General features: G+C 35.7%; 1 protein-coding gene and 1 non-coding gene across 2 annotated transcripts in view; both read left to right on the forward strand.

The window, feature by feature from the left end:
* The window catches only part of SHISA6 (shisa family member 6), a 462,012-nt gene extending 444,594 nt beyond the window's left edge, over positions 1 to 17,418 (forward strand). The window contains 7 exon segments of the mRNA XM_049776872.1: positions 15,022 to 15,174; positions 16,715 to 16,743; positions 16,745 to 17,041; positions 17,043 to 17,069; positions 17,071 to 17,193; positions 17,195 to 17,242; positions 17,244 to 17,418. Coding sequence (XP_049632829.1) covers positions 15,022 to 15,174; positions 16,715 to 16,743; positions 16,745 to 17,041; positions 17,043 to 17,069; positions 17,071 to 17,193; positions 17,195 to 17,242; positions 17,244 to 17,279 — 713 coding nt within the window. The 3' untranslated portion in view covers positions 17,280 to 17,418.
* LOC126015342 (U6 spliceosomal RNA) lies at positions 7,400 to 7,504 on the forward strand. Its single transcript, XR_007498215.1, has one exon. It is a non-coding gene; the product is annotated as a U6 spliceosomal RNA (small nuclear RNA).
* Positions 17,419 to 23,652: the final 6,234 nt, after the last annotated feature.

Below are 23,652 nucleotides of genomic sequence, written 5' to 3' on the forward strand. Positions count from 1 at the left end.
TGGCTATTGTGAATAGTGCTGCAATAAATATAGATGTGAGGAAGGGGTTTTTGTGTTGTATTCTTGTGTTCTTAGGGTGTATCCCTAGGAGTGGAATAGCTGGGTTGAATGGGAGCTCAATTTTCAGATTTTGGAGGAATCTCCATATAGCTTTCCATAGAGGTTGGACTAGACGGCATTCCCACCAGCAGTGGATAAGAGTTCCTTTCTCTCCACACCCTTGCCAGCACTGTTTGTCTCATTCTTTGTGATGTATGCCAATCTCTGTGGTGAGAGATGGTATCTCATCATTGTTTTGATTTCCATCTACCTAATTATTAGTGATGATGAGCATTTTTTCATGTGCCTTTTTTTTTATCAAAGTGTCTATTCATTTCTTCTTCCCTTTTTTTTTTTTTGATGGAATTTGATGTTTTTTTCTCGTAAAGTTCTGTCAGTGCCCTGTATATTTTGGATATTAGCCTCTTATCTGATGGGTGTTGGGTGAATAGTTTCTCCCACATGGTGGGTGGCTCCTGTATCTGGGCACTATTTCTTTTGAGGTGCAGAAGCTTCTCAGCTTGATGTATTCCCATCTGTTGATCTCTGCTTTCACTTGTATGGAAAGTACAGTTTCCTCCTTGAAGATGCCTTTAGTCTCAATGTCATGGAGTGTTTTACCAACGTGTTGTTCTATATAACATATGTTATCAGGTCTGATATCAAGGTCTTTACTCCATTTGGATTATACCTTCGTACATGATGTTAACTGGGGCTCTATGTTCGCTTTTTTGCAAGTGGTTAATCAATTCTGCCAGCACCAAGTTGGAGAGGTTTTTCCCTGCTCCACTTAGGATTTCTTGCTCCTTTGTCAAAAATTAGGTGATTGTATGTCTGGGAAACATAGTCAGAGAACTCAAGCCTATTCCACTGTCTTTAGTCCAATACCATGCTGTTTTGATAACTATTGCTTTGTAGTACAGTTTAAAGTTGGGGAAAGTAATGCCTCCCATTTTCTTTTTCCCCAGTAGTGTTTTCACTATTCGAGGGTGTTTATTGTTCCAGATGAATTTCATAAGTGTTTGATCCACTTCTGTGAAGAATGTCATGGGTATTTTTAAGGTGATTACATTAAATCTGTATAATGCTTTGGGGAGTATTGCCATTTTAATTATGTTAATTCTGACAATCCATGAGCAGGGTATGTGTTTTTATTTCCGTGTGCCCTGTCTTATTTCTTGGAGCAGGGCTTTATAGTTTTCTTTGAATAGGTCCTTCATGTCTTTGGTCAAGTTGACTCCAAGGTATTTGAGTTTGTGTGGCACTAATGTGAATGGGATTGCCTTATTGATGTCCATCTCTTCCCTATCATTATTGGTGTATAAAAGGACCATTAATTTCTGTGTGTTAATTTTGTAGCCTGCCACCTTGCTATATGAGTCTATTGTTTCTAGAAGCTTTTTGGTTGCGTCTTTAGGGTTTTCTAAGTAGAGTATCATGTCATCTGCAAACAATGAGAACTTGGCTACTTCCTTTCCTATCTGGATTCCCTTGATATCTTTTTCTTGCCTGATCGCCATAGCAAGCACTTCCAGTACTATGTTGAAGAGGATGGAGAGAGCGGACAGCCTTGTCTTATACCAGAATTTAGAGGAAAGGCTTTTAGTTTTTCTCCATTGAGGATAATATTTGCCATTGGTTTGTGGTAGATGGCTTCAACTAAATTGAGAAAGTTTCTTTCATTCCCATCTTGCTGAGAGTTTTGATCAAGAATGGGTGTAGGACATTATCGAATAGTTTCTCTGCATCTATGATATGATCATGTGATTGTATTTTTCTTGTTGTTGATGTTGTGTATGATGTTGATATATTTACGGATGTTAAACCATCCTTGCATTCCTGGGATGAAACCTATTTGGTCGTAGTGTATGATCTTCTTGATGATGCATTGGATCCTATTTGCCAGGATTTTGTTGAAGATCTTTGCATATGCATTCATTAGGGATAGTGGTCTATAATTTTCTTTTTTGGCAGCATCTCTGTCTGGTTTTGGTATCAAGGTGATGTTGGCTTCATAAAAGCTGTTTGGGAGTGTTCCTGTTTTTTTCAATTTTATGGCTAGGATTGGTAGTAGCTCCTCTTGAAAGACTTGAAAGTATTCATTAGGAAAACCATCTGGGCCAGGGCTTTTCTTTTTGGGCAGATGTTTGATTACAGTTTCAATTTCCTCACTAGTGATGGGGGTGTTTAAATATCCTACATCCACCTTACTTAACTCTGTAAGATTATAAGTGTCCAGGAACTTTTCCATTTCTTCTAGGTTCTCATGTTTAGTAGCATAAAGTTTCTCAAAGTAGTCTCTGATTACCCTTTGGATCTCTGCAATACCTTTCATGATCTCTCCCTTTTCATTTCTAATATGGGTTATCAGGTTTCTCTCTCTCTTTGTGAGTTTTGCCAATGGTCTATCAATCCTGTTTATTTTTTCAAAGAACCAACTTCTACTTTTGTTGTTTTCATTGCTTTCGGATTGTTTTTTGGGTTTCCACTTCATTGATTTCTGCTTTCAGCTTTGTTATTTCCTTCTGTCTCCCTATTTTTGGTTCCTTTTGTTGGTCATTTTCTAATTTTATGAGCTTCGTCATTAAGTTACTCAGGTATGCACCTTCTTCCTTCCTGATGTGTGCTTGTAGAGCTATAAATTTTTCTCTCAGGACCGCTTTTGCTGTGTCCCATTGCAGTTTGTGTCTTCATTGTCATTTGTGTCCAGGAAAGTGTTGATTACCTCTTTGATTTCACATCGGACCCACTGGTTGTTCAGTAGCAGGGTGTTTAATTTCCAGTTGTTAAAGTTTTTCTTCTGTGTGGCTTTATATTTCACATCTAATTTCAGAGCTTTGTGGTCAGCAAAGGTAGCCTGCAAGATTTCTATCCTCTTGATTTTATGGAGGTATGTTTTATGTGTCAGCATGTAGTCTATCCTGGAGAATGACCCATGTACATTGGAGAAGAATATGTATCTGTGACTTTACTGAATTCTTTCAGAATGTATTCTTTAGTTTTATTCTTCGGAATTGATCCAACAAAAAGCCTGTTGTTTGCCACAGATATACACACTCCAAGGTGTTTACCAGGACAAATCTCATAGCTGTTACACAGTTTAATAGCTTCCTGTGCAGCTCCTTTTCTACAGAAAGTAATAAAAGCATACCCTCTAGTGGACCTAGCATTAGATGTAGATCCAAAATGGGATCAGCCTTTTCAAACATTTGCACCAATTCATCCTCATATAAATCTCTTGGTATTTTACTTACAAAGACTTCTGTTCCAATTCCAGATTTCAAGCCAGAGTACACACTATCTGGAGGAGGACCACCATTCTTACTCTGTCCAGTGGTTACATCCAAAGTATAACCAGTCCTCTCAAGCAAGGCCTTGATCTTTGCTTCAGCAGGTCCTTTTGTTGTCTCTTGAACCTTGCTCCTGTTTCTCCCTTTGCCTATAGATATTCATAACTCCACATAAAAATGCACTTTTGTTCTGAACATGTGATAATTCACTTTCCTTGAACTGTTGTAGTACAAACAGAGCTCCTTCTTCATTAACTTCCCTGAGAGTATCAATTTCTCTTTCATCAATATCGACATAATCTACCAATATTGTCTGAAATATTTCATCAAGTCTTTCTGCCACCTTCTGTGGGAGGCCTGCCTCTATCAGTTTCTTGTAGTGTTCTGTGTGAGTTATACTGGAAGTATCCATTGGTTCCTCCTCATCTTTTAACTGTACCACATTACTATTCACCTGATTAGCCATTTTATTATTCAGGGCAGAGAAGGGGCCAGCAGTCAGTCTCTTGAAAATCAGTGCAGGCACTTTGAAAACTACCAGTAATGGTGCATGTGCCACCCCCTCCCCACCTCATGGACAGAGGAGTGATCTATTGCTCTATGTTTTTTAGCCATTCATTTATTCCTGTCTATTATATCTTTAAGAAACTGGTATTGAATAGCAGAAAAATAATTAAATATAGAAGCCTGATTTTTTATTTTATTTTTTTATTTGGAGATCACACTCAGCAGTATTCAAAGTTTACTCTTGGTTTTGTGCTCAGGGATCAAAATTGAACCAAGTGGGCAAGGCAAGTGTCCTGCCCTTTGAACTATTGCTTCAGACTCTGGCCCAAATACCTTATCATGTAAGTAGAATTAGATAAATAAATGGTCTACCTTCTCCTCTGAAAAATAAACATTTTACTTATTTGTCTTAATCTTTCAAGATCAATGTTGTTGTTGTTGTTTTTTGTTTTTTGTTTGTTTGTTTGTTTGTTTTGGTTTTGGTTTTTGGGTCTCACCCGGCAGTGCTCAGGGGTTACTCCTGGCTCCATGCTCAGAAGTCGCTCCTGGCAAGCACGGGGGATCATATGGGACGCCGGGATTTGAACCAATGACCTTCTGCATAAAAGGCAAACGCCTTACCTCCATGCTACCTCTCCGGCCCCCAAAATCAATGTTTTAATCAACTGCATGAGAATTTAAATAAGATTGATATTTGAAAAGTTAATCCTTGTATTTACCTATGATAAAGTTGACAGTTGCACTCAGCTGGTCCCACGGGGACATTAATATATAATTATATTATATAATTTCATATATTAGCCTACAAAATTATATAGCATAATATTGCTAATATTTTTATATTATTACTATTACAATACCCAATGAAATAACCATACATATATGAATTTTTAATAAAGGAGTTGATAACACAAAGTGAAATATAGATACTTCAGCAAATGTTGCTGGGAAAACTGCATAAATCCTGTAAAAATTAAACCTCAATTAATATATTTCACACAAGAATCAATCAAGAGGATTAAACACTAGAAATTATAAATACATATGAAATCTAAACTGAAATTATACAAGATTAATGTGCCTGTCATGGTAACAGGCAGAGGACAGGTGACATTGGTAGGGAGTTGGGGTGACAGTATGTGAGCACTGATAGGACTTGATAGGAGTTGATATTGGTGTGGCATATGTGTTGAAATATTATATGCCTAAATTCAACTATCAAAATATTTGTAAACCATGGTTCCTTAATTAAGTAATTTGCTTTGTTGTTATTGCTGTTATTTGGGGGGTTTGGGACAAACTCCAGGACACTTAGGGCTCTGCAATTAGAAATTACTCCTGGCCTGCTCAGGGGACCATATGGGATACCTAAATTCAAAACTGGGTTTGTTGCATGCAAAGCAAATGTCCTCTCCACAGTGCTATTGCTCTGGTCTTTAATTAAATTTTTTTAAATAAAGAAAATACATTATCACCTAACTGAAACACTCATTTCACTTCCATGGATAGTCTGGCTCATTTAGTTTTTAGAATACCATATTGACCATTTACTACATTCATTGTCTCTCTGCCTTTGTAAATAAGTTGTAATTCTAAGTGTTTTTCATTTCTCTGCTGAGTCTTCCTTTCCTCTATGTTTACTCCTTTCTTTCATCTAAGGGAGCTCATTTATGCTGATCAATTTCAGAGCTTTATGTCTCATTACAACTCTTTCTCTAAGTTTTAAAATCATAAACTCTTGGTAACAGGGTACATCTTGTGGATACACCTTTTACAAGTACATAAAAGATTTGTAATGAAACAGAACCATTAAACTTTATTCTCCTATAATGAAAACTGTAGAAAAAACATTTCATAATATACATACATACATACATATATAAAATTAAAGAGCATAGGCAACAGAACCTGACAGCTGACCAAAATAATATAGTTTACCAACCTAAAGCGAATCACTCTAGTAGAGTGTCTAGAATTGAAATGTTGTATACATGAAATCATTTTATAAAAAGTAATGTAGATTATGCTGCCCAAAATAAAAAATAAAATTTATCTGTAAATATTTTGCTTTAGATATGAAATACTGTTGTAATTATTGCAAATTTTTTCTTTGAAGAATGTGATATATATTGTTTAATATCAGGTTTTTTAATTAAGATTTATATTTTGTATTCTAGTCAAACTTTCCTTTGAAATGTAGAAATTTCTCAATAATGTCATCCCATTTATTTTTGTTTCCACTTGCTTCAACAATGGTGTTATTCCTTGAAGGTGCATTTAGCTTCAATGTCTTGGAGTGTTCTTCACGTTTCCCTCTATGTACCTTATAGTTTCAGGTCTGATAGCAAGGTCTTTAATTTATTTTTATTTAATCTTGAAAATGTTATTAAACTAAGGTCTGAGTTTATTTTTTTTTTTCATTTAGTTGATCAGTTTTCCCAACACCACTTGTTGACAAGGCTTTTCTTGTTGTTTTGATGATTACTTCTATATAGTATATTTAAAGTTGGAGAAAGCAAGGGCTGCCATCTTCATTTTCCCAAGGATTTCTTGAGCTACTTGTAGATATTTATTGTTTCTTTCAGAACTGGTTGATCTACTTATTTGAAATATATCATTGGTATCCTTATAGGAATTGCATTAAATCTGTACAGCCCTTTGTGAAATATTGCCATTAATAATATTAATCCTCCCAATCCATGAGATGGTGCATATATTTCCATTTCTTCATTTTCTCTTTTATTTCCAGCAGCAATTTTTTTATTTTCTTTGTATAGGTCTTCACCACTTTAGTTAAATTGACTTCAAAGTACTTGACTTTCTGACGCACAATTGTGAACTTTTTATATATTTCCTTTTTATTTTATTATTTATATGAAGAAAGCAATGGATTTTGTGTACCAGTTTTGTACCCTAATACATTACTATACATTTACCTATATATCTACTATACTATCTAATGTTGCTTGAAGCTTTTTGGTAGAATCTTTAGAATTTTCTAAATATAGTATTTTGCCATCTGCAAACAGTGAGAGCTTGACCTCTTCCTTTCCTTTCTGGATGCTCTTGATATTTTTTGCCTAATAGAAGTGTTGAGGGGGGCAACCTCTTGTGAATATCTTAGAGAAAAAGATTTAGTGTTTCCCCAAATTATGTATGATGATTGCCATAGGATTGTGGTGATTGTCTTTGACTATATTTAAGGAAAGTTTCTTCAATTCCCATTTGATGAGAGTTTTATAATGAATTTATTTTTAAACCATGTGAAATGCTTTATCAACACTTATTGCTATGATTAGATGGTATTTTTTCTTTTATTGATATGGTTATTATATTGATTAACTTGCATATGTTAAACCATCCTTGTATCTCTGGAATAAGTGCAAGCCCTACTTGGTCATGGTGGATGACTTTCTGGATGAGATGTAGGATTCTATTTGCCAGTATTTTGTTGAGGATATTTGCATCTTTGTTCATTAAGGACCTCTCACTGCAATTATTTTTGTGGTGTCTCTATGTGCTTTTGGTATTAGGATGTTGTCAGTGTCATAAAAACTGTTTGGGTGGTTATCGCTTCAGCAGCACATATACTAAAATTGGAACAATACAAAGATTAGCATGGCCCTTGTGCAAGGATGACACAAATTTGTGAAGCGTTCCATATTTTTTGTCTTAAGAAAAAAAAAACTGTTTGGATGGCCAGAGCAGTGGCACAAGTGGTAGGGCATCTGCTTTGCATTTGCTAACCTTGAACAGATCTCGGTTCAATCCCCTGGTATCCCATATAGTCTTCAAGCCAGGAGATATTTCTGAGCTCATAGCCAGGAGTAACCCCTGAGTATCACTGGATGTGGCCCAAAAACAAAAACAAAACAAAAAAACAAAACAAAACAAAAAAACTGTTTGGGAGTGTTTCTAGTTATTTAATATTTTTCAAAGAGAAAAGGATTGTCAGTAGGTCCTCTTAAAAGGTTTAAAATAACTCACTGTTGAACCCATCTGGAAATGGGTTTTTGTACTTGGGAACCTTTTTTTTTTTTTTTGTGTGTGTGTGTGTGTGTGTGTGTGTGTGTGTGTGTGTGAGTGTGTGTGTGTGTGTGTAGGTTTTGGGCCACACCCGGTGACACTCGGAGGTTACTCTTGGCTATCCTCTTAGAATTCGCTCATGACTCCGGAGGATCCTATGGGTCACCAGGGATTGAACCCAGGTCTGTCCTGGGTCAGCAGTGCAAAGCAAGCACCCTACTGATGTGCTATTGCTCCAGCCCCTATTTGTGAAGCTTTTAATCACCATTTCTTTTTTCTCAATAGTGATATTTCTGTTCAGGTATTCCAATTCATCTTGATTCAAACTTTGAAGGTCATAGGAGTTCAAGAATTTATATATTTTCCAGGATCTCTTTTTGTGAAATAAAGCTTCTCAAAATAATCTCTGATTATCCTTTCAATTTTGTAGCATCTGATTTGATATACCCTTTTTATTTCTGATTCAATTTATTAAGGTTCTCACTCTTTTATTTTCTGAGTCTTAATATTGTTTTGTTTATCTTGGTTTGTTTTTTTTAAAGAAAAAATGTTTGCTTTTACTGGAGTTTCTTTTGGATTTGTGGTGTCTGGTTTATATCTGCCTTAAATTTTATTATCCCCTTCCTGCCTGTTTTCAGCTCATTTTGTTGGTGGTCATTTTTCAATTTCTTATGCTGTGTCTTTAAGATATGTAGGTAAGCTGTTTCTTTATCCCTATTAATGCTTACAAAGCTATAAATTGTCTTTTTAATATATTTATTATGCTCCACAAGTTCTGATAATTTGTGTCTTCTTTCTCATTTGTTTCCAGGATCTCTTATTTCCTATTTGATTTCTTATTTGACCAATTAGTTATTCAGTAAAGTTGTTAATCTTATTTTTCTTTTCTGTTTGTAATTTACTGCTATTTTTACTGCATCATTATCTGAGGAGATACTGATAGAATTTATTTTTTCTTGATTTTATGGAGCTATATTTTATGACCCAGCATCTATGTTGGATAATGTACAATGTGCATTGGAGCAGAATGTGTATCCAAATTTTGGGGCATAAGATGCCATATATATTTTATAATACATATGCATACATGTACTAAGCCCCACTTTCCATATCTTCCTTCAAAGTGAGCATATCCTTGTTGAGTTTTAGTCTTGTTGATCTATCAATTGATGACAGAGCAGTGTTGAAGTCTCCAACTACTATTTTTTAGTTATTGATGTCTTTCTTCAGGTCTATTAGCTGTTATTTAAAAAAAATTGCTGGCTCTTTATTGTAGGCATATATGTTTAGGAGTGTGATTTGTTCCTGATTTAAACATTTTTTGATTATTAAATAATAACACTGTATGTATCATAACATTTTTAATCCTAAAGTTAATGTCATCTGATATTAGTTTGACCACTACAGTCTTTTTAAGAGGCTTGTTGGCTTTCAGGTTTGTTTTCCAACCTTTAACTTTGAATCTATGTTTGCTCTGATCTGGCTTTTCAAATTTGTTTTTTTCAAGGGGCAAAATGTTAGATTCAATTTTCTGATCTAATTTGCCACTATGTGTCTCTTTATTGGTGTATTTAGTCCAATGACATTGAGATTGATTATTGTCATGGAATTTTTGTCATAATTATTTAGTAGTTTATGGAGCTTGTCTTGCCTTTAAATAGCCAATTGTCTTACTTCCTGATTAATGTTTCTATAGCTATGAATTATATTCTAAATGTAATATTTTCTTACTGAGCTTTTGTCTATGTAATATATCAGGAGGAAACAAAGTGGCATTGAAATCTCCAACTACTATTGTGTCTTTAATTAATGCTTATCTTCAAGTCTATTGTCAGTTGTTTTAAGCATTTTGCTTTTCCTCTTTTGGTGCTATAATTTTAGGAGTATGTGTTTTTATTATATTGTACATATCATTTGATCATTAAGGAATGATACTTGCTCCCTACTATAACATTTTTTGAGCCTGAAATAAATGTCATATGATGCCAGTATGGATAGCCATCAATCTTAAAAATTCTTTTGCTTGAAGAAGTGTCTTCCAATGTTTGGCTTTGATTATGTGTTTGCTGCAACTTTATATGTGTATCTTTCAGGCAGTAAAATGTTAGGTTCAATTTTTTGAATCATTCTTCCACTCTCTCTCTTAATTGTTGTGTTTCGCCCTATAGAAATTGAGAGAGATTGTTGTCACAGAGATTTTTGCAATATTTCTGCAGGAATTTGGCAGATTTGTGGATTTTTTATATTTTAAAAAATTTTAATGAAAATAATGTAATTTTAAAAGTCTTCATAGTTTGGTTTTAGATATAAAATGTTTTAGGTCCAATTATACCACCAGTGTAGACCTCCTCCTACCAATATTCCAGAGCACATCCCATATCACCCAACCTGCCCCTCAGCCTGCCAAAAAAACAGGAAAAATTTTTATGTTAAAAATTGGGTCTCATTATTTTATTTTTATTGACTCTGGCTTGGATATTTAGTTCTTTCCTTTCTTAATACCATGAATTCACCTGAGTTCTCTTGGCTCCTGCCCTCATCTTTTCATATTTGTGTTTCTCCTCCTTCTCCACTCAATTACTTTCCTTCTCTTCACTAAAATATGGGTCAAAGAGTATTCAAGACAACTCTCGTTTTTTAAAGTAACCCCATTAGTACTTCTTGTAAAGATGGCTGTTAATCTAAGAATTTTTGAGTCTGTTGATTATATGTGAAGTTGTGTACTGTTTCTTCCAATCAGAATGAGGGTCTGGCTACTTGACAGATTCTTGATGAGGCATTCATTTTGTTGATTTTTTATTTTTACTAAACTCCACCTATATATCTTACAGTCTGGAAATCTGCCTTTGGTAATCTATAAATCTTAAAATTTTAAGGATACTCATTGCTTATAACATCCTTGTTTGATTTTGCTTCTTTTCAGAATTATATCTTTATCAATAGTTTTTGTCATTCTTTTTAGTATGTGTATTGGAGTAATTTTTAAAAGCATCTCTTTTAGCTGGTACTCTTCAAGCCTCCAGGAAGTAGGTGCATGTACTCTTCCATTCTGGGAACTTTTATGTAATGATTTATTTGACTGTTATTCTTTATAAAGATTGCTTTTTCTGGCCTCTGGTACCCTGATGATTTTTATGTTGTTCTTACTGAATTTGTTCCAGAGTTCTCATGTCAGCTTTTCATTTTGAAGCCCTTTTTCATCTTCTATATATATATATATTGTTTTTTGGATGTTTCTGCATCTCCACTTTGAGTTCAGTGATTCTTTCCTCAGAAGTTATTCTTCTGGTGAGTTCATCTAGTGAGATTTTAACCTTTCATACCACATTTTCCAGTTTTGACACCTTTGTTTTACTTTTCTCATTTCCGTGCTTGTATTCCTTGTGTTTTATTGGTGGTTCACTCCATCATTTCTTTGACTTTGTTAAATACCTTAGACATTTTAACTCTAAAGGTCTTTTAAGGAAGTTATAGATATAATCACTAAGATTCAGTACAAAGGATTACAATTCTCCCACAAGCCCTGGTAGGATTCTGTGGTGCTATCATTCTCATTCTCTTTGTATTGTTAGAGTGCATTGTTTTCACTTCATTTTCATTGGCCACCTCATTACCAGAGAAATATCTGGGATTGATATATTTATTTATTTATTTATTTATTTATTTATTTATTTATTTATTTATTTATTTATAGGTTTGGGGCCACACTTGGGGCTCTCAATGTTACTCCTAGCTTTGTACCGGGGATTGAATCCGGGTCTGTCCCAGTTTGGTAGTGTGCAAGGCAAATGCCCTACCACAATGGTATCACTCTGGCTCCCAGGGCAGATTAATTTAGGTTGGAAGATTATCCAGTGTGGTCAGGCTGCCTCTTTCTGGGTTGGAGAAGTGTTTTACCTTCTTTTGTTTTTTTATTAATTCTTATCTTTCCCTATAGAGGTAAAATGTTCCTTAACATAGTATTATTATATTTGTGTATTCCACTGAGTTATTTTCATGTACTGATGCAATCTCTACAATGTTCCCACTTCCAGATGGACATTTCTATATATGTTTATCTACATTGTACTTTAATATATATATATATATATATATATAACTGAGCCACAGTAAAATATTTCATTCCCATGAGGTTCTTCAAAATATTAAGCTGAGAAACAATAAGATATTTCATGTGTTCTGCCTTATGTATATCTTCCTCTTCCCTTTTGCTCATGCTTATGTCTGCTAGATTTAATTTATCATTCTACTCATCTAGAGTGCTTCTATATTCCTCACTACTCAGATTCCTTGTCTTATATGTTTCAACACACACTTTACCAACACATACAGGAAACTATACTTCTCTGATATAGTTGTTCTAAAGTAAATTCTATCAATTACTTTGGTAATCCCCAAGTAAAGAGGAGGAAGAAATAATGCAGACCATAGCCGTCCAAATAATGTAGTTAAAACGAAATCATTTTCCCACTAATTCTGTTTAATTTTTCATTTCATTTCACCATTCTTTTGTTTTGTCTTCTTCAATTTCAATCTATACAGCTATTATTATAATAGTATAGGTAATTTTCTAAAATCTTGTTTTGCAACAACTCCATAGATAATTTAGGTGACTTCATATGAAGAAGTTTTGGTTAGATGAACTTTTAGGGGGGGCCAGAAAAAAGGCTCAGGAATCTGAGTCATTTTTTTATTCAGAAGGTCAAAATTTGATCCTCAACACTGCAAAATGCTCTGAGTACTTATGGAGTGATTCCCAAAAAGAGATACATAAATAGCCTTGAGCACCACTGACTATGACCAGAGGGAAAAAAATTAGAACATAATATATAGATAAAATGACTTTGTGACTTAGACTTTTTTACAGGTTAATAAATTAATTAAAGGATGGAAAATATGAGTTGAATGTCAGTGAACTGGGTCAGATCTTCTACATATTAGTATATATTAATCATTCAAATTTATGTACGTTCATATTGTATTGAGTCTGATAAATATGAAATAACTAATAAAATAAAAAAACTTCAAACTGAAATGTTTAATCTTCATATCTTTCTCTCAAGTTCATGAGACTTAAATTTTTATCAGAGAGTACAAAGCAATACCAGGAGAAAGGAGAAAGTAAAGTTGGCCATACAAAAATGGCAAGCTGTATTCCTGACCAGTGATAAATAAAACAACACCAATCAGGATTAAAAAAAAAAGCACCAATTAGAATTTTCTGAATTTAGCAAGAGGGAAAATTGGTCACTATTACCAACTGTAAATTAGTGTATATAGTAAAGCAGAATGTAGATGATATAAAAAGGGATAGAAATTCCTATAAAAATGTTCATGAAATTTTTCAACAGAAATTGTATCAGATGCTCCTGAAATTCACATGGAGAAATAAATGTCTAAATAAATAAATAAATAATTAGCTAACACAACTCATGGCAAAAGAGGAAAAAATGAGAGGAATCACTTTCTCCTACTTTAAACTGTACTGTAAATAGTTGTCATAGTCATTAAAACAGAATGGTATTGGAATGAAGATAGACCCTCAAATTAAGGGAATCGACTTAAATATCTGAAGATGGACCAATGGGTTTACAATTAATTTTTGATAAAGGTGAAAAAAATGGCACAAGGAAAGCCTCTTAACAAAGGGTGCAGGGAAAAGTGGTTAACTACATGTAAAAAATAAAAAAAAAATTACTCAGTCCTTTACTTAATACAAGGCACAAAGGTCAAATCAAAACAGATTAAAGACTTGATATCATACTTGAAACCATAAAGTACATAGATTAATGCATACTCAGAACATTCTGTAATATTAAAATTAAAGGCTTCTTCAAGGATGAAACACAACTGGCCAAGCAATTGGAAGTAAATATAAACAAGTGGGACTACATTAAATTGAGAAGCTTCTGCACTTCAAAGGATATAGTGACTAGGATACAAAGGCTACCCATGGAATGGAGAAACAACTCATCAAAAATGAGCTTAATATCTAAGATATACAGGGCTTTTGTTGAACTTTACAAGAAAAAAACTTTGTACCCAATCCAAAAAAGGGGGAGAAGAAAATTAAAAGTCATTTCCTCAAAAAATACATACAAATGGCAAAAGACACATAAAAAGTTTTAAATCACTAACATGTTTCAGTCACTAATAGTGTTTCAAAGCACTAGGGAGATGTAAATCCAAACAACGAGAGATCATCTGAAACCACAGAGATCAACACACATTACAAAATATAAAGCAATAACCAATGCTGCCATGGATGTAAGGTAAAAGGGACCTTTATTCACAGCTGGTGAGAATGCAGACTGATCCATCTCTTATGGAAAACAATATTGACATTCCTCAAATATCTACAAATTAAGCTACCATATGATCCAGCAATGAACTCTTAGAGATACCCCCAGGAACACATAAACACAGTCCAAAAATGCCTTTGAAACGTCTATGATCAGTGCAGTACTATTTTTCATTAGCCACAATCTGGAAACAACCCAGGTGTCCAAAAGCAGATGAGTGGCTAAGGAATGGAATACTATGCAGCTGTTCAGATTAATAAAGTCATAAAATGTTCTAATATATGGGCAGATATTGAGATTATTATGCTGGATGAAATGATTCAGAGGGAAAGGGAGAGACATAGAATCATCTCACACATTTGGGAGTATAAGTAAAACAAAAGATAAGATGGTAATAGTATTAGGAGACTATAGAAATAGGTTCTGAAAATTCGACACAGGGTAGAAAGGTCATTACAAAGAGTGTTGAATACAGTTAGAATAGATAAGGGTCTAGTTGGACATTGATAGTTGGAACTGATCACTCTGGACAAAAACTCATTGCAGAAATGGGAGAAAGCGGCATGCAAAGCACCCCTCCGTTAACAATAGAGCAAAACTCATTTTCAATGGAAAGGAGAAAGTGAGAGAGAAGTAAAATATCTCTTCTAGAGACAGGAGGGGAGATAAAGAAGAGACATTTTTTGATGGGAAGGGTGTAGTGGTGACTGAACCCCAACAATGAATAATTTTGTAACCTCAGTGCTTAAATAATTTATTTTAAAAAATGAGATGGAACCTGACCCTTTCTTCTTGTTAATTCCACAAGTTTTCCTCACTAATCCCATGCTTTTTTTTTACCTGTATTTCTCTCACAGAGAAGCCACGGATGAACAATATCTTAACATCGGCCACTGAACCCTATGACCTCTCTTTCTCCCGCTCCTTCCAGAACTTAGCTCACCTTCCTCCATCTTATGAGTCTGCAGTAAAGACACAACCTAGCAAGTACTCATCCCTGAAGAGACTGAGTAAGTGGAGTTTTCCAAAACTTGAGAATTCTTCTGAGACCTTTAAATTTCTCTGGTATTTCACTATTTTAACATATACCCATGGGATCATTTCCAACAACAAAAGACAAGGTATAGCATGGACAGAAATATCAACAAACTGTTCCATATTGAATCTATTCTTGCCAAAAATTGGAGCTAGCCTTTGGAATAATCTCCAGGTCATCAGCAGGCATCAAATCAATTCAGGAGAAAGCAATTTAAGTGGAAGAAACATTTTGTTGCTTTTCTTGAACCTACCATCTTTAAACATATACTACCCTTGCTCTCCATCTTATCCTGAATAGAAATAACAACAACCTGAGATTACTCCGAAATTGTTCTAAGAGACAAAACTGGAAATATTCATAAACATACTTTCTCACTAAGATAGCCAAAACTGTTTTGAGAAACATTTACCATACTCCATCACTTCATCCAGTGATCCCCACTCTGCCATTTAATTGGGTGGAAATGGTTCTAGGGTTTATAAATTAATAACATTACAATGCAAAATATATACATGTAGAAGAACACTTTCTGATTTTACAATTCCTGAACTTATTTTTTTAATTTTCCAATTAGTTCAACTCTTGGAATGAATATTTGTTCAAAGCTATACAGAAGTACCTAATAAATCTGATGAATCAGCCCACAGGTTAGAACACAGGTTTTCTGGATAGAAGTATGATGACTGGTGAGCTAAGGAATACATGCATTTGGATAATGAATTGGCTAAAAAAGCAGGATTGATAGTCAGAAACTCTGAATGACTTAGAATATTTGCATCTGTAAAAGGCTTTGTTCTTGATATTTGGAGCCTTATAGATTCATGTTTCCTAAGTTTATGGTACAGAAGTCACACCAATCTTGAGAAATTCTTCTTACATGTAGAGAAATGTGAAATATATCCCTTCACAGTTCACAGTTAACATTTCTTCAGTCTGTTTAAATTGTGAGTATAGTCAAAGTTTATGTGGGTTTGATTCTGTTGTTGGTGAGAGATTAAAATCCTGTGTTGGCTTCATTATTCATTGGCTGTTACTATAGAGATGCTATGATGTTTATAAATTATCAGCCAAATGTTGCATGACGTCCTACTCATTGGAGGATCTTTCTTGCAGGGACAGTTTTCCATCCACCCAGCTACCAATATGTGTTAGAAGCTGCATTGGTATGAGTGTTTCAGTATGGACATGTCATTGATTTTGTTGAAGTACTTTAAGAAGTCCCTGAACCACTGATAGTCAATGTGGTTTATCGAGTGAGGTCAGAGGCATTATCTATTGTTATACATGTTAGAAATGTAGACTGAAGTACTCACTCCAAAACTAGTATGTGTATGTGCCCTTTTAGGGAATTTTATGGGACTAACACATAAATTTAAATTTTCATTTGTCAAGTTCCATATTGGGTTATTTGCACATTCATTAGAGAATAGATATCTCCATTTGTCTGGTTTTCATGTTCCTAGCTCAAACCTGGTTGCAATTTAGTGTTTTTCTCTTTCTTTTTCCCGCAGCTGACAAGGAGGCTGATGAGTATTACATGAAGGAGGCGACACCTGCCCTGATCTAGCAGCACGAGGAACCCTCCCTCAAATGTTATCCAAATGTCTCAACAGAAGCCATTGCCACGAGAGCGACTCCCCCGGCGCCCTATTAGGGCCATGTCCCAGGATAGAGTCCCTATCACCAGAGCGGGGGCCCTCCCAGATGAGTTTAGCATGCCCTACGACCGTATCTTGTCTGATGAGCAGCTGCTCTCAACAGAGCGGCTTCACTCCCTAGGACCCTTTGCTGTCCCCCAGAGAGAACAGCCTTTCCCTGAGCATTCCCTATCACGAGCCAATCTCTCACACTGATGTTTTTGTGTCCCACACCTATTCTGGAACGCTATCGCATGACCAAGATGCACTCCCATCCAGTGCCTCTATATAACTCATATGCCACCTTGGGTCAGAGCCAGACAGCAGCCAAGCGCCAGGCTTTTGCCTCACGCGAGACACAATACAGTGGAACAACTGCACTACATCCCAGGCCACCATACCCTGCTACACATCCAGCAAGACTGAAGTGACTGTGTAACCAAATAGACAGGGCCTGGGTCTCCCAGTGGGAGCAGAACAGGGATAAGAATCAGAGCCTATTGCTCTCTTAATTTCCCTTCCCTTGTTCCCTTCACAGGGATGGGGCTGGGGTATCCTTTGCCCAGAAAGCCATATTCCCTGGGGACCCAGCAATGTGGCCTAGCCACTGCATGCCTTAGATAGGGATTCAAAGTGTTCATTTCTTTCTAAGAGTCAGAAGGTGTGAGGACAGGGGCTAAGATCCAATCTCACTACCTTCTTCAACCTCAATTTCAGTCTCCTATCTCACACTTTTACCCCCTTCTGAAGACTCAGCAGCATGTTCTTTCAGCCAAAAATAGTTGGCCCTGACCCTGATGTGAAACTGCTTGAGTTTTGTTTGGCCAATGTGTTACAATCTGTGGCTGACTGAATAGGCTACTTGGTCTCTTTCATTTACCTAGAACTGCATCATGGAAATTTTCTAGTGCCTATATAAACTGCCTGCTGGCTCTGAGAGCCAGAGAGCTGCTGTGTTCATAAGCACATAATGAGCCTTTCTGCCCACTATAACTCTCTGGTCCCCACTAAGAGACCCTTCCTTTTATGACCCTATCCTGAATCTGTACCCTTCTTCAAGTCCTAGGATAAGAAATAAATTTCCTTCTGTTTGTTGCCTATACTTAGTTGGGAACCTTGCCCACTCCTAGCTGGCTGCCCCATCCACAAGTCTCTATAGTCCCCTGACCCCAAATTTCTTACCCCTGAGTTCTCTGGGACTTAGCTTTAGCCTTTATTGGGGAGAGTAGTGATGGGGAGCAGTGACTCTTGGGTGTCCTACTCAACAGTCTGACTATCTCGCTATTCTTCCAGGCCTTTAGATCTATGACCTGCCACATAGGCCTGCCTTCCTCTACACTGCTCTATAGACAATCTGGACTTGGCATAGAGCAGTTGGTAGTGAGGGCCACTGTGATGCCCTGGGCCTCAGGGGCTTATCATTCCCATCTTCTAGGCTCTTCCTGTCTCCAGTCATGTATGTCAAACAGGACTAAGGCTTCTAGAGAATTTTCTTAGTACCCAATTAATGAAGACTGGAAAGACTTGTTCTGAACTTTTCCAGCTCCCCTTTTCCTACCACTGTCCCATCCTTGGATCTTCCCTCTCACTCTCTTGTCCCTCTAGCCTTTCACCATCTCTCTTTTTCCTTCCCTCCATCTTCTCCCCCTTCCCTCTCTGTTTTTTTCCCTTCCTCCTTGTCCTATATACCTACCTCCTGATCTTCTGAAGTTCTATACTCTCTCATAACTGCTGCTTCCTCAAAATTAAAGAGACACACCATATCAAAGGCAAGTTATAGCCTTTTCTTAGTAGGCTATTTGTTTAGGAATGATATGGGAAATTCCTCAATCCTCTATGCAGGAACCTTCAGACAACAGGCAGAGTCATGCTCTCAGTTTTATTAGGAGAAATCCTCAGCAGTCCATTTCTATTATTTGTCTACAACTTGGAGAGTGACCAGACTGTGAAGACCTCCTGGAGAGTGGACAGTGAATGAACAAATTCCCACTCTTCAAAGACCAGAGCCTGAAGGAGGATAAGAGCTAGAGCACCTCCCTGAACTGGGGATATCAGCTCCAGAATTGAAAAAAGATATTATAGTAAATACATAACTGTTACCACAATTAGGTTCTAAAATCAGTGACCAGAATTGTAAGTCTTCCTCCAATTCTGTAAGACAATTTTTCTGTAATATACAGAAAAACTACTCAGCTGGTTCTTAGTTCACATTCAAGTTCCAAAGCTCTTGTTTATTCCTTAGGCTCACACCCTGAACATAAAAATACCATCATGCATCATTATATGTTTGAAGCTGGAAGAGGAGCACTGTCATTTGCTTTCTGAAAGGGCACCTATCCTTGGGACTGGGAGTCTGTGAGGAGAGGCCTAACTTTCTATTTTCATCCTCTACAAACATGAAACTTATAAAGGGCTGGATCCCAAGAGTTTGTTCTGAAAATTAAAATTAAAAGGAGGAAATAGAGAAGTTGACAAAGAAGCAAATTTATTTTTTCATTTGAGCCTCTCTATGCAGTTTCCTTTAATCTAGTCCAAGTCAGTTCCTTGGACACAGATAATGGGTTAGAGAAAGTATATGAGTGGGCGAGAGCCCCTCACAGGGTGTTTATTTTATATGTACATATACATATAAATAAAAAATCACAATTTCAGACCAGAAACCTTGTCTCATCTCATCTCATTTCAGAAGTTGTCTTTATGAACCAAGTTCTCCAGTCCTCAAAATATGATGGTTCTTCCCTACTTTTTCGATAGTTGATAGATTCAAAAGACATTTCTCATCTCAGTCTTATTACTTGTTCTATTTAAACCCTCTGATGTTTCTAATGTTATCTAAATCCTTATTCTCTGTGATCTCTTTAGCTTTACTGTTAATACAGAGGATAACATCGAAGAAAGATAGTAAGAATTAGAGCAGGAAAAAGAAAGCCAAAAAATGATAATCATACACATGTACTCTATATGCATTCCTCATTCCTCATTTTAAAATCCATAGAATTACATTTCGACTAGGAATTGGACCTACTTCATTTATTCAGTTGTTCCATGTATGTTTATAGAACAAGGAAACATTACATTTCTAAGTATATCTGCATAGTAGGAAAGAGACATCTCTGGAACTAATATTCAGTGAGCATCAATTTCAGTACCATCAGGCTGATGGTTTCTACTTTTATTAAAATATATATGTATGTGTGTGCATCTGTGTGTGTATGTGTGAGTGTGTGTGTGTGTGTGTGTGTGTGTGTGTGTGTGTGTGTAGGGACTGACGGGGACTACCCCTCCTTTATCTGAAGGTCTAGCAAAGGAAGTACAGAATATTTCATTGTATATCTTGTTCTTTGTGAGTGTCTACAATGTCTCATGAGTCACATCTCATAAAAGTTGATTCAGTGTTGTGCAAGTTATTTCCTATCATAGGGGTCTTTCTGCTCTTCATTGCCTCTGATGGCAGCAAAGTTGTCACAGCCTTCAGTGCCCCATCAACCTTTTCTGAATCCTTTTAGTTATAGCTCTATTCTATTGAGTTACAAAATCTTTCCTGAAAACTTCTTAAGACCTTAAGCCTTTGAAGAACCTTGAGTTTCTTGGGTGAGAGATCTTTCTCCTGGAACATATAATTCTCCCAGTAATTAAAACTTCTCTCTTATTTTCTTATTTTCATTCTTGCAGTATTCTTTTTTTGTTTGTTTTGTTTGTTTTTTAGTTTTTGGGTCACACCTGGTGACGCTCAGGGGTTTCTCCTTACTATGAGCTCAGAAATCTCTCCTGGCTTAGGGGACCATATGAAACTCCAGGGATAGAACCGCGGTCCATCGTAGGCTAGAGCATGCAAGGCACGCCTTACCACTTGCACTGCCATTCCAGCCTTTTTGCAGTATTCTAATCAGTTCATTCTTTCCTTCTTCACATCAGCCTGGGCTTGTCCTCTTCCTCTACTTACTTTCTCTCCATCCCTAATTTCGTTATCTCAGTCTTGCTATATGTACTAGATATAGTTGATTCAAAATCAGTTTTGATGAAAGGAAGCAAAGAATGAGACCTTTCTATGTCTTTTGTTTTCCTTTAGTTTTCTCCTAACTTTTTTACAGATATAATGCCTCAGAGCACATAGATACAGGCTCTCCCCACCTTGATTTCTAGGAGAAAAGGACTAGAAGTTACCACTGGTGTCATGGCTAAAAAATAGGTTTTTGGGCTACACCCAGTGATGCTCAGGGGTTACTCCTGGCTATGTACTCAGAAATAGCTCCTGGTTTGGGGGGACCATATGGGAAGCTGGGGATCTAACCGAGGTTCATCCTGGGTCAGCTGCGTGCAAGCCACACCCTACCACTGTGCTATCGCTCCACCTCAAGATTCATATCTGTGAAGGCTTCCAAATAGTATTTCACCTCAACCACACCTATTCTATTTAATATGTCAGAGATGGCCCTTTGACCTAAAAGAGTTGAGAAGTTCATGACTCTACAAGCATGAATAAATATCTGCTCCAATAAACCTAGTACTAAAACTTGCTACATTTTCTTTAAAAATAATTTTTCTACCATCAAACTTTAAATTCAGGTTCCTTCCATAAGCAGATGTGTGCTTGGATTAAGGTAATCTGAAAGAGATGCTGATGACCTAAACCCTAGAAAGCAAATTGTCTGGGAAGATTTGACTATTATCTCCCAAATACATTTCCCCAAGCCTGGAAAGCTTTGGTGTGGGTGTTTTCATAAAAGCTTGTTATGTTTTACTGAAGTACTTTTCAAATACTATATTTTATAAGTACATTATTTTAATAACATTCAATATAAGAGATATGTCTTTCTAACTGTAATTAATTTTGTAAGGAAGCATAGTATAGGAAGGAAAAAAAAACAGGGCTGGAGTTCTTGGAAACATAATTTCCTTGGATTTATCTCTTGGCATCTGACCAAGGAGGAATCACATTCTTGCTCAATGTTTCAGTTTCTCCATCAGTTAAACAAGGTACTTTTACTAGATAAACTTTGAAGTTTTATTCATTTCATATATGCTAGAACTGCCATTCTCCATTGCACCAATTTTTATTGCCCCTCTCGTCATCAATTGAGCTGTGTATATATCAATGCTGAAAATATCTAAAAGTTTTCCTGTGATGATATCCTCAGATGTCCCAGTTATTATATTCCTCTAAAGATGAATATTAGCCACCAAATTCTTCACCAGAACTTTGGCTGGGTCTCATATTCTGAGCACCCAAGTAGTCTCTGAAGGTGTAAGACCTTCACATTCAATAGGTTTCAACTATTTTAACACATTTCAACTGTTTCACAAAATCTCTATCTTACAGTCAAATATTAATCATTTCATATTTATGTAATCAGGAATTCCAAGTTTAAAATTTTCTTCTTGATTTGTTGGTCCATTATTTTGGAGGGAGACAATTCCTACTTTAGAGAAGAGACAGGCAGAGGTTCACCCACAGGGTGTGAAATTTATATTTGAAGGTATAATGCACGAAATGCATTTCCTAGATTCTGTGTGGCACTGGTTGATACTGTATCCCAGTCCAGAATGTTTCCTCTGAAGACAAAGTCTGCACACTAGGCTCATTTCCAACTGAAGAAAGGTGTCATCATTCCCTGGCTGTTATGAGGTGCGTAGTCTCCCTTCATAGTACCTTTCCAGCCTGTGCTTGTGATCATACTATCTTCCTGTTGAAAACTTGTGAAACAAGAATTGCTAGTTTAATTCAATGTCATATAACCAATCAGGTATATCTGCAAACACATAAACTTTCCATAAAAGATAGTATTAAAGGAACATTATATGTTCACTTAATACCATCCTTCCTAAAGGAGAGAAAGACCCCGTTTCTACTTTTCTGCCCACTGCTGCAGTAACCCTTGTATTCCACTCTATGTGATTTTTAATTTTTTGCTTCATAATGGAAATGATTACAATAATTCTATAACTCAACTAGACATTTTCTAGTAAATTATTCTTGAAATTCTCTAATAAGCAATTCTTACTGTAATATTTTTTGTTTGAAGACACATTTCCTAAAGGGGATTCATAAAAAGTTTTATGCATTAGCCCAATTTATGGATTCCATGTTTATTATATAATACTGATGAAAAGTACCTTTTTATCTGTATCATTGCACAGTTTATTTATCAATTGTAGGTAAGCTTCATAATGAGCAGTGCTCTTGTAACTGCTGCTTCTGTACAAATATCATTGTCCTACTTACTGGTCAAAGCACATTCTAAATGTACTGTAAACAGATACCACTTTAGTAAGATTTAGTCTTAAGATTTTTCCACTTTTACCAGTAACCTATATTTATGAATTAAAAAAATAAAGTTGTTTCAACACAATTTGTTTCTCTTAAAATAGCTACATGCTTGTTTTTACAAACACAAAGAAAAACTTAAAGGGAATTTTAAAAAGGGAAATAGAGAGTATTAAAAGTATAAATATAATCACTTATTATTTGTAAATGTGAAGGGGAGAATTTTAGGTTGATGAAAGCATTTCAAAACAAGTTATGGTGATTGTTATACAATTGTGTAAATTTAGTAAAAAAAACACCAATCTGTGTACTTATAAAGGGTAGGTTGCCTGGTAACCAAATTACAAATTAACAATGCCTTCAAAGGTAGTAAATAAAATAAATATAAAGACAAGTTTAGGAAAACTATCAATGAGTAATGTATGTCAGTTTAAAGCAGAATTAAAAAAATATAAACTTGTATCCATAATTATCTACTCTATGATGATTACTCCTGCTTATTAGAAATTTATTTGGTACTAGAGGTTTTTTTTATACTGTTATTATT

Source organism: Suncus etruscus, chromosome 7 (genome assembly GCF_024139225.1).
Source record: "Suncus etruscus isolate mSunEtr1 chromosome 7, mSunEtr1.pri.cur, whole genome shotgun sequence".
Classification (NCBI taxonomy): Eukaryota; Metazoa; Chordata; class Mammalia; order Eulipotyphla; family Soricidae; genus Suncus; species Suncus etruscus.